Below are 12,150 nucleotides of genomic sequence, written 5' to 3'. Positions count from 1 at the left end.
ATTTCTGAAATAACAATGCAGCTGGCACAGCGCCAGATCTTTCCCTGGTGTGGGCGAGAATAGCATGGGAGGCTAATGAGGAAGTTGTCAGTGGTTCATATTTGAGGAAAACTAAAGTTCTCTTCCTGAGTGTGTACTGTGACACAGGCAGAAATAGGACATGCGATGAGGAAAGGGGAATGACAAGTAAATGTCTGGGTAGACTCCAAGTTTCTAGCAGAGAAAGATGCAGAAAGCGAAACCGGAAACAAAGAGATAAAACACGGTGTGGCGTGTCTTACTTAGTTCTTTGGTTGTCGGAACATTGACAATATCTAGTTTGGATGTGTTCAGAATCAGGTACGGCAGTGCCATCTAGTGATGAACAGAGGCAACTACTGACTTGATTGGAGGATGGAAGGAAACACCTGGATGTCCACAGCAACTCGCTGATTAAGACACTAAAGGCGGCAATGATCTGACCTAGGAAAGAACCGTAAACTATGTGATTAAAAAATATGCAACCGTCAGACGTAGCAGTTGTTAAGCGCAAGAAAAGTAGAAAAATGCAATAAACGATTACTTACTTGAGTAATGCATGCCCCGGTGAAAGCAACAATAACTGCAACTACATTGACGGTGAGCTGGAACTGAAGGAACTTGGAAATACTATCGTATACATTTCGTCCCCACATAACCGCTTTAACAATGCTGGAGAAGTTGTCATCAGTAAGAATGATATCGGAGGCTTCTTTCGCGACATCAGTTCCAGCAATGCCCTGGAAGAGAAGAGAAGACACATTTAACACGGACAGAACACTACCCAAAGTAAGATAGCTTTGATTAAACATAAACAACACTATTTATGGTTCTTTGCTAGTACTGACAATTCACGGTTTAATATGCACAATAGCAAGCCTTTGACATCATCCACACTACCTTAGAAGGGTCATCACCATACTGGAAAAAATACAATGTTTCTAGTGAGAAAACCAGAAACATTTCCATTTCTTAAATCAAAGTCGGCACACAAGAGCCTACCTCGAGCCCAGAGCTTGATTTTTTGGTTATGCTGTGACAAATGACCTGCATAGTTCACTAACGTCAGAGCAAAACTAACGTAAAACAAGACGCCGCTAACGCTGGGGTCTGTTTTCACTTTTGATTGGTGTTCAGGGGCGGGAAGCCTCAGATAGGCTCTGCCACCGATCAACACAGGAGAGGCAAGATTGGAAAGGGAGCAAAGTTCCACTTTCAGGGAAACTTCCCCACAGATTCTAGATTTTTACTTCACAGAAATGTGAGGAAAAATGCAGGATTTTAGCTCAAGTTTGTAGGGAGTTGTGGGCAAGAAAACTTGGAGTGATCCCTACAATTCAGAAAACCCTTGACTTTCCTGGCCAGGCCAAAATTCTGCAGCCACCCACATAAGCAAAAATCCTCCTTTTCATGCCAAAAAATGAATGCCCTTATGTGCGTTTTGAAGCCTTTCCTGTTGCGGGCATAAGCTCACAGATACAAGCGGAGAACGCTCACAGACACAAGCGGAGACTGGTTTTTATTAGCTAGGAGTAGGAACACTTAATAGTAGAACATTTGTTATTGCTAATTCGATTACTCTCCATTTAAGGCTTTCAAATGTAAGCCATTGCAAAATAAAAACCATTTAGCAAAATGCACGCTGAATCACATGATAGTAGGAGCAACTGCAAACTCAGAGGTGCACAAATTCTCACTTTTCTAAAAGACAGCATCTTGCTTACTGGCTTCCTTCATACCCATTTTTCCTTCATTAGTTTTTCCTAAAATGACCCTTGCTAAAGTTAGAATTTTGTCTAGATTTCAGAAATGTATAGCTTTCCCGGGTTCATCCATTTTCACGTATCTTTCCACCACAAACTGCAAGAAGGTGGAAATAAAGCATCGGAAAAATGGACTGCCATGTTGAAAAATGCAAAAACTGTTTTAAAAAAACATGACTTTCCTATTCAGCTCTTCGGATCCAGATACGAAAAGGCACGGTCTTCGTCTCTGGTGCTTTGAATGTGAGGGACAGAGGCAAGAAGAATGCTGGTGGAGCAAAGGTGTCTTGCAGGGGGTGAAAGACAAAGTGCATGTTCAGGGACATGTCGGGCGTGTTTGTGTGGTTTGAAAAGGACACATTTGTAGATGGGGAGCCAATACAGATCTTTGAAGTGGGTGGATATGTGGGCGATGGGTAAGAGTTTGGTCACAGTATTCTGGATGACCTAGAGCATCTTGGTGACTTGAGCAGATATTCCCACCTAAAGTGCGTTTCCGTAGTCAAACGTTCTGATGATTGAAACCTGGCTGATTGTACAATATTATTGGACCTGGCCCTCTCCACAGGGTCACTTCCAAACATTCTGCCTTTAACCTCCTATTTTTGCTGAATTAGTGTTTGTTAGCCTTAGGACTCTGTGCACTTGACCACTGCTAACCAGTAATAAAGTGCTTGTGCTCTCTGCTTAAAGCATGGTAGAATTGGCTTATTTAATTTACTTATAAATCCCTAGTAAAGTACCACTACATGTGCTCAGGGCTTGTAAAACAAATGCTACTAATGGACCTGCAGCAATTGTTGTGCCACCCACTTAACGAGCACTTTAAACATATCTCCGGCCTGCCATTGCAGAGCCTGGTTGTGCAGTTTTAAACTGCCATTTTAAAATGGCAAAGTGAACCTTTTGTCAAGCCCATGCCTTCCTTTTTATTACATATAAAGCACCCCTAGGGCTGGCCCTGGACATCCCAGAGGGCAGGGTGCAATGTGTAAAACGTTGGACATGTACTTTTGTGTTTTTCATGTCCTGGTAGTGAAAAGCTTTTACATTCGTTTTTCACTAATGCAAGACCTACCTCTCCCATAGAATAACATTGGGGTTGTCTTATCAAATTTTGTTTTGTAAAACTGTTTTTATCAAGTTTGAAGGGTATCATTACAAAGTACTACAATGTCAATGATTTGTCAAACCATCAGCTACAGTGTGCTAATGACAATTTCAGATTATCAAAAGATTGGCTCAATAGAAACAACAATATATCAAGTAAAATCATGTATCATTTCTGCAGTAGTGTGTGTTTTAACTAGGAAGGTACCCCTTCTTGGAGGAAAAACTCCTAATGTTTACAAATCCATCTAGAAGCATTTTAGTAAATAAAAACATCAACAAAACATGCATGGGGGTACAGCAATTACAAAAAGAAAATCTCAAAAGATTCTACCAGTGAGGGTGACAAATGCGGGGGATTCTCGCCTTTCCCCATGAGGAGGGAGGGAGCTGGCATTTAGTTAAGTCTGAAAGAGGTGAAGTGCTCTTATTCGGGGTTGACAGGAGAAGAGGGGAGGCCCTTCGAGAGGAACTGCACCAACTGGCCCGTAATATATTCAAAACACTTTCTTGTTTCAGCCAGTATATCCGTCATACGTTCCACAGCGAGAGCTTGCCAGAGATGGGAGTGCCACTGGGAAATAGATGGGGCGTCAGGCTTCTTCCATGCTGCAGCTATGGCAATTTTGGCTGCCCCCAGACAGAGCCAAAAACAGAGCGATCTCCAAGGTACTGGCATTTCAGAGAGGGATCTTGAAGACCCAACAGGGCGCACTCTAGACAGTCAGGGATCGGGTAGCCCAATATCTCCCTTATCTGTGAAAGAATCTTTCCATTTAGGACAGTCTCATCAGAACCACCAGACATGGTGAAAGTCTCTTACCATCCCACATCCCATCTAGCATGTATCTTATGTGCTTGGAAATAGTGTGTAGTTTCTCAGGATAAAGATACCAGTCATAAAGGATCTTATAATCTGCCTCCCTTAGTCCCATAGATTGATTATCTCTGTAGAGTGTGCGCCATTATTTATCCTTAATGCTAATTCCCAATGAGGTTTCCCAAAAGGATACATGACGTAGTCCCGAAGGAGTTTGGTAGAGATCAAGAGCACCAAGAGAAACAGATACACCCTCTGGTCAACCCCGCGCCTTGTACAAAGAGACTGATAGGAAGGAGCTCCCTGGTGGCAGCAAGTCTCATGTGGGGTTATAGTTCCCAGTGCTTCAACTGGAAGTAGTGTAACCTCGCAGAGAGGTACAAGTTGCCTTATTACATTTTATAAGTGTAATTTCCAAATGGGAAAAGATAACCAGTTAATGTTTGATGTCTTTGGAATTGGGGTGAAAAGCTCTAATTAGTGGCGAAGTTGGGTTTTTGAACACACTTTTAAACATGGCACTTTTAGAAAGTTGACATTTTCTCTTCCCCTAGCCCTTTTGTACCGATAGCCTGGCCTAGGTCACATGGCTGGGTGTAACTGATAGACTTTGTGAATACCTCCCAGACAGTCACATAATAGAGGGATTAGGTGTGCCTGAGTGGGCAATCTGCTGTTAGAAAGGGGCGAGGGGTAGCTGAGCACAGCCCTACTTACACCTGCATAGTCTGTGCTCTGCCTTCACATAAAGGGCCCAACGACTCTGCATTGTCACTTCAGTCAGCTTGGAGCCAGGGCAGGGGAGGCAGGAAATCCCATGCACTTCAAAGACAATTTCTAGAACCAGGGCACCAGTGCATATAAGTGGGACCTCAGACATCAACTCTTTAGCATACTTTGGATGGGTGGATACTCTGCCAGGAAGAAAAACTGCTGTAAGAACTGCCACTCTGCTGGATGCTGCTCTAAAGAAACCTCTGCCCAGCTGTGCTGACCTGCTGCCTGCAGCGCTCTTACTCATGGAAGAAGAACTGGACCTGCAACTCCACTGTATCTTTACAGATACCTGAAAAAAACATTATCTCTTGGGAACCTTCAAAGGATATTTAAGGCATGTATCAATACTTTTGTTGCAAAACCAGGACTTGCACAAACCATATTACAGAAACTCACCCTTGAAATCATGAGCAACAATCTTATTAGTCCTCTGATACCACACATTGATCAGAGTGACCTCCTAAGAGGTCATTAATCTGACCTCAATCCATAACAAAATACTGATTCAGCAATCCGAGGGTTGTGTACGATATTCTGCAATGTACTCATAGTGGGGTACCTACTTATTCTTGCTTCTAGATCTTTCATCTGCTGACTATTCTGTCTTCATACCTCATGTTTATGCTTCTCATTGGTTATTGCTCGATGAGCTTCTCTTCACTCTCTCCTCTACCAGTGTTTATGGAGTTGCACTGGAGGCAGTGTACTGCTAGTGCAGAATATTACATGGAGCCACTGAGGTTCCCAAAAGGAGGTAGGAGGTACATGGTTGAAGCAATTACAAAATTGCATCCACAACTGAGTTTCTACATTTGTGGTTTGGTAGGAAGACACTTAAATTCCACATTCAATTTGAAATGATCTGCCTTCAATAAAAGACATTGACCTTTTTACCTGGCTGCTAAGCTCCAAGTCTGTGGGAGCACGCATGCATAAGTAGCTAGGCTTAGGTCTGGCCAGATTTCCAAAGAGTTAAAAAATATCGCACTTTGTATTATCGATATACTGCAACTGTCCACGATCGTGGGAATCCACGAGACTTATTCCAACTGTTACGGTTTCCTAATTGTTTTGAATATCTTTCTTTTTAACAACTATTTGTCATAACAGTTAATTATGGAAGGCATTATGATACTGTTGCTGTCTTTTCTTTATTGTGCGGTTTGTCAGATTATTTCTATCTCCACAATATTGTTATTAAGTGCCATCAGCCACTTTGCGCACAGCACATTTAAAAATGAAATATTTACCAGTTAATTTTCTTTGACCCAATCTTTTTAATATTGAGCCTCTCCTGAACTACCCCCATTAACATCATCTCCATGCTCTGGATCCCCTTTATCTGGACACTATACTCTTATGCATACTCAAAGTCACCCATCTTCCGTTCCTGCTCACGCTCTTGAAAACCTAAATCTACTTATTCCTTTTGCTATTCTGCCCAATGTGAGGTCTTCCCCTTGCCTCTGTAAATCCTTTCATTTAACCTGAAAACCCTATTTTACCTAATCGTTATAAGCAAAAACAATGTGCAAGGAAAAATGGTTGTGAAGACCAGTAACCACCTCACCCAAGCTTTTGAAATCTACTTGTCTAAGCGTAGGACAGGAAAGGATATTCCAAGCGGTGCTAGCTGGGCCCAAAAATGATTATTCGGAGGTCATTTTGGAATGGGACGAGGAGATACCAATTTGCATGAGAGAAATCAACAGTTACCCTATATTAATAATAATATAAACTTTATTGCGTGATTTAAAAGTAAACCATTGCAAATACAAACATTTAAAATTCAAGGTTAATTTAAGACGATAATTTCATAAAAAGTTGATATGTATGGATAATAAGGTAAAACTTCAGTTTAAAAAGTCATATTCAAAGGAGCCAGAAGCAGCAAGTGAAGATTTAGCAGCATTATTCCAATGGGGGAATCGCAGACTCTGGACAGCTCAGTATGTTTTTTTGCAGCGCACTCCATAAATCTTACTAGGGCACAATTTAGTTTAGTGTTCCTAGGATCGAAACACGCCAAAACTGCTGCTCTACAGCTTCTAATCATGTTTCTATTCCAGTGATGCTTGAGTAAAGCCCGTCTCTCTGTCAATAGTAGAGGACACAGGCATATGATGTGTATAATGTCTTCTTTGGGAGACCCACAAAGTCTGCACTGTACTTTTCCATGTTCTCTTTTCCATTTTGGCCGATGTGTCAACAGATTGATGACTCCCAGTCTCAGTTTTAAAAAACTTAGTTTCGTCCGAGCACTAAACAATGTGGTAAGGTACGGCTGTGGGATTAGTAAGGCATAGGATTGAAGGGTCATCCACCCATGACTTCTTTTTGCGAGGCTGGCTTTGTCTTCCACTCTTGACAATTGTTTAGTGCTGATTTTCGCTAGCCTTTTGAATTCCTTCTGACTGGCATGCAGGATCCAGAGGTCATTTAGGCACAGAGTTTTTAAGCCTTTTGACCAATATTCGTGTCCTGCTCGCCATAAGATATCAATGCAGGCCCACAAATGGTAACCTAAACTTCCCTCCTTTGATAACCTCAACTTGTGACAGCACACGAGGAAGGACATGGCTCTAGCCAGTCGTTGTTTGCAGATGCAAAATTCCAACCTGATTTGTGCAGGTGATGTGTGGTTTGGTAATTTAAACACGGACCTGTAGATATTAGTGATTATTTTATCCAGATGGTCACTGTCCAATCCTTTTAAAGCTTCACTGCCATAAGTTAGAGTGGGAATGATTTTTGCCTGAGCCACCTGAAGTGTGGGTGCAAGAGTAGGGCCTTGAAGTTTCTTTTGAATTATACCGATTGCAAAGGCAAGTGCCGTGCCATTCCTTTTTTGCTCTTCTAGTTGGGATTTGTATTTGTTGTTGTTAAAAGTGACACCAAGGTACCTTTGGCAGTTGGATTCGACAATGCGTTCGTTATTCAGAGCCCAAGACAGCTTCTTTGCTTTCCTTGAATGCACCGCTAGAATTTTCGTCTTCCTGTTGTTAATGCGAAGCTCATTATTGTTGGAGTAGTCGGAAATAGCATCCAGAAGTCGTTGCATTCCGATCTTTGTTTTACTTAACAGTACCACGTCATCAGCATATAATAGGTTTGTCAGCGGCAAACCGGATAATTTAGGAGCGTGGGAATTGACCTTATTGAGAACTTCGGGAAGGTCGGCTAGGAATAGATTGAAAAGTATTGGGGCCAAGACACATCCCTGTTTGAGGCCTTTTTCTGTCGAAATCTGGCGAGACAGTCTTGAGCCGTCCCCGATCTTAATTCTAACCCATGTATCCTGGTGCAGGAGTTGTATGGCTCTTAGAAGGGCCTCTGGAATGTTGAAACTGGACAGCTTCTGCCATAATTTGCTTCTGTTGACATTGTCAAAGGCTGCTTGATAGTCGATAACCCCATATAAAGTGAACAAGAGCAGAATTTAGCTTGGTCAATTAGGCATGAGAGGGACATGAGATTGACTGAAGTTCCAGTGTTTATTGTAAAGCCTGTTTGATTCGGGGGAATTATGGAGTTTTCCACAGCCCATGACCTAAGTGAGTTTAGCAGCACTCCCGCAAAATACTTGGCTTCGTTGTCAATGAGTGCGATGAGGCGGTAATTCCCAGGAGATTTTTTGTCCCCGCCTTTAAAGATTGGTGCAAGGATAGATCCACGCCAGGAGGGCGGTATGATGTTGTTTTGGAGACATGTGTTAAAAAGGGGGCTTAGTTTCGCAGCCCAAAAAGTTGGATCTTCCTTGAACAAAGCTTGAGGAATTCCCCCAGGGCCAGGCGCGCCATCCTGACGTCCTTTTTTTATTATTTTTTCAATTTCGCCCTTCTGGACTGGCACTAAGTTAGCGCAGCTCTGGATCGAATGAATTACTTTTATTGGTGCCATTTTGTGGCCGAGCTTTTTTGAAGAGTTTGAAGAGTTCTGATGAGATTCCGAGGCAGTCTCTGATTGTAGTAGTGTGTCCCTGAAAGGGGGATATTGATCATTAATGCGCAATTCCTGGTCATTGAAGTGGGAAGAAAGATATTCAACCCACTCTATTTTGAGAATGCTCGAGGAAGCGACTTTGGAAGAGCGTCCAGATGTACTATTGATTGTGCGCCAAAACCTGGCAGAGTTGTTTGATTTAATATCATACTGTAATTTGACCCAAAACAGGTTCCATTGGTTTTTGCGTAGTTCACGTTTAGCTTTTTTAAGATGATTACATGCCTCTCTCAGTTTTTTTATTTTGCTGGGATCCGATGGGTCAGTTTTTAAAGCCCGCCATGAGCGATTCATTGCTCTTTTTGCAGATAGTATCTCACCGTTTGAGCGCGGCATGTTCTTTTGATCAATTTGGCTTGCATGTTTTGTTGGTTTCGCAAATCTATCCGCAAGTTCGGTAGCAAATATTGACCAGTTGGCACATATATACGTTTGGCGCTCAATTATTTGTTTGGCCTCGGCTGATATGGATTGAAGATTCTTAAGGGAACATTTGATGCGTTTGAAGGTTAATTGTGAGGCTCTCAGATGGCAAGTCCCTTACCTTTTTATGTTGTGTGAGGCCAGTCCTCAAAGTAATTTCTTGCGGGCAATGATCACTTTCTATTCTGTTTCCAAAACTGTATCCAGCTACTTGATGGAGCAAAGAGATGCTGACAAAGGTATAGTCGATTAATGAAGTGCCTTTTTTCGATAGGTAGGAGAATCGAGGTGGCTTGTCAGCAGGATAACGTCCGTTTAAAGCTCTTAGACCCAGATTTTCGAGGTTACCTTGTAGAGAACTTCCGTGAGAATCCTCCTTATGCCAACCCGGCTTGGCTTGCGGTGGGATCACCCAGATGCTATCGTGTGATTTGGTGACCTCATTTTTATGAAGAAATGACATTAACCACATGTTAAAGTCACCAGTGAGTAAAATTTCTGAATTTGGAAAACCGGTTTGCGCTCTTACTACTGATGCCGATACTTCATCTGCAAAGGATTTCCTGGATGCTGTATTTGGGCGAACATAGACGTTCATGAGTGTTAACCTCCATTTTTGGCCATTGTTCACGATAAGAGAGATTCCCATACATTGGAGGCGATTTGATGAGGCCGGCAAGTCCCAGTGAAGTGACTGCGTTTTTTGTTGATATATAAACTGCTAGACCGCCACTCCCCCTTCCCGGACGATTCAGTTTGTGCGCTGGAATGTGGTGGATTTTGAAGCCTTCTAGATGATGCGGTGCCATGAGCCATGTCTCTTGTAATAAGAGTATGTCAAAACCCCGAAGGTAGGGAATGGTAGTGTTGTCCTCGAGTTTGTTCGTGAGGCCATTTATGTTCCATGAACAGATTTTTAAAGGAATCTTATCGTAGCAGTCCACCCTGCTAGGATGTCAGCGTAAAAGACGGGTTGTATTCAGGGCGCCGGCCAGCCATGACCAAGAACCCACCTCGTCCAGATTCCTATTTGTTGTGCACCCATCTTCTTTTGCTTTCCTCATTGGGTGGGCAGAAGTGGGAGTTTTATCACATGCTCCCCTAAGGACGGAATAAACTGTACCCCTCCCTACGCTTCTATTTACAACACCGCAGCTTCCCTGTAAAACGTGTGGGTAACCCTCTTCCCTTCCCGGTTGTATCAGTATTCTCCATTGTTTGAAGGTGTCGATTGGCCCTAAAATTTTGTTCATTGCTTCAGCAGTTTTCCAGGTGATTTTTGTAAAATCATTTGATTGGCCTTGACATGGTGCGATGAATTCTACCGAGATTACGTCTTGAGAGGTAATTTCATCAGACAGACCTAACGCTTGTATCAGCTTTAAAATGTTACCCCGATTTAGGATATCGTGGCTGCCTTTAGACTTGTATTCTGGATAGAAGAGGGTAGAGTAGTTGTCCCCACTCCGAACTGTGCTATTTGGCCTGGGCATTGCCTTTGTTTTATCCATGAATGGTAATTGCGCTATTTTTATCAAAGGACCCTTGAAGGGGATCTCATTGCGCGTAGTGTCAGGCTTTTCATTATTTACATGACCAAAGTTCCAGTTTTTATTTACTGGGAGTGGGCCCTGTTGATGATTGGCACAGGTTGCTGCATCTTCCAGCTTTAAGATGGGGCCTCCAAGCGGCCTTGTCGCAAGACTCGGAGCATGATTCACGTCTATTTCGTTCTGCTTGATGTGTATGTTGGGGGGAGCCAAGTTGGTGGTGGTTTTTTGTTCTTTTGCATCAATGGGCATGTATTTTCCCGAAGGGACCGTTGGTGGTTCCTTTACTATTGGCGGGCTGGAAGTGAGACTCTTCCCTTTGTCACAAACTTGATTGATTGGTTGTGCTTCCGTTGTTCCTGGGACAGAGGGAGTTACTTGCTCGACATCTCCGGAAACACCAGGTGGTCCAAGGCTGCTAAACATCGGGTAGAGGTTTAGGACTTGTTTGCCCCTTTTCATTTTATTGCATCCTTTCCGCTTTCTCTGTCTCTTAACTTTCCCCGCAGGGTTTTCCTCTTCTTGTTCAATTGAAGAGAGGGGTGGAACTGGCTCTACTAGTAACCTGCTTCCCTCTCGTGCCACCACTTTGCGCCGTGTTCTCTTCGGGTCGTAGGGAGTTGTCAATTTCTTCCACACTTGGTCTTAAATTAAAGACTGTTTTAGATTGACGAGCTTCGCTTGGATTTCCTGGGTCTGTATCGCTACTGTTCCCAGAGGTAGGTGTAGCTTTTGCTATTTCTTTTAAGTCTGCTACCAGCTTTTCCATTATGCCCGGAAGCGAACTGAGTTTCTCCACAATAGGTAAGCAGTCGCATCCTTGCTGCGGGCGATCTACAGTTTCCTGGGCCCGTCTGATCAGACTGTTTAGATTTGAGATCCTTTCGTCGATTTTGGCAACGTATACGGCAAGTGTGTTTAAGAGGCTGATTTGTATATCCATTTTGTCAGCCTGATAGAGCATAGCGTCTGCTGACTTTTGAAGGATATCAAGGGCGGTGGCCCATGCATTTTCTTGCGAGGGTACCTCACCTTTATCCTGCCTTGAATTTGCTGGTGGCTTGGGAGAGCCAGGATTTGAATTCCCATATGAGTTCAACATTTTTGCCCATTCCGTCGATTCGAGATAGGAAAGCTCCTTTATGACACCCTCAGCGTCTTCTGTGTTCGTTACAGTTTCATTATGCACTGATTCAGATTTGCATACACAGTGAGAAACCTGTTGGTTGCAACCACCCCCCCCAGAGAAGGTGCCTAGCTTTTCCGTCATAAGGGAGGTGTTAATACCCTTAATAAAGTGAAGCGCAGATTCTCTGTTTTGACTGCACGGGATGGTTAAGCTAACTTCAGGAAGCGTACAGTTGAGATTTCCCAAAATCCTGTTGTTTTCCGCCACTGATTCAGTGTCAATTTCCTTTATGTTGAGGTCAACACTCATTGGGCCCCCGTTTACTGAGCGATCCTTGGAAATAATCACCAGTGGGCTTAGGGGGGTTGGGAGCCCGGTGATTTTCTTGTTGCTAGAAAAAACCGCTGACCCAGCGTCCTTTAAGTAGTTGAATTTTGTTGTTATCTTCGGTTGGTTCCCAATTAATTTACTGGCCCTTGTATCAGAATGCTTCTTCAAGGCCTGGGGCTCGATAACAGTTGTAGTGTCGGTGTCGCTCAGCAACAGAATAGGTGACCG

The 12,150-nt window shown here is 43.2% G+C and overlaps 1 protein-coding gene across 8 annotated transcripts in view; it reads right to left on the bottom strand.

Annotated features, from left to right (window-relative positions):
- Positions 1 to 12,150, bottom strand: part of ATP2B1 (ATPase plasma membrane Ca2+ transporting 1) — a 475,107-nt gene that overhangs the window by 123,453 nt on the left and 339,504 nt on the right. For all 8 annotated transcript variants that reach the window (XM_085653032.1, XM_085653026.1, XM_085653033.1 and 5 more), the window contains one exon: positions 567 to 758. In XM_085653032.1, coding sequence (XP_085509158.1) covers positions 567 to 758 — 192 coding nt within the window. The remainder of the gene's footprint in view (positions 1 to 566; positions 759 to 12,150) is intronic.

This window comes from Triturus cristatus, chromosome 4_1 (assembly GCF_964204655.1).
Source record: "Triturus cristatus chromosome 4_1, aTriCri1.1, whole genome shotgun sequence".
In the NCBI taxonomy this organism is placed as follows: domain Eukaryota; kingdom Metazoa; phylum Chordata; class Amphibia; order Caudata; family Salamandridae; genus Triturus; species Triturus cristatus.
This window is presented reverse-complemented; position numbering and strand designations above follow the sequence as displayed.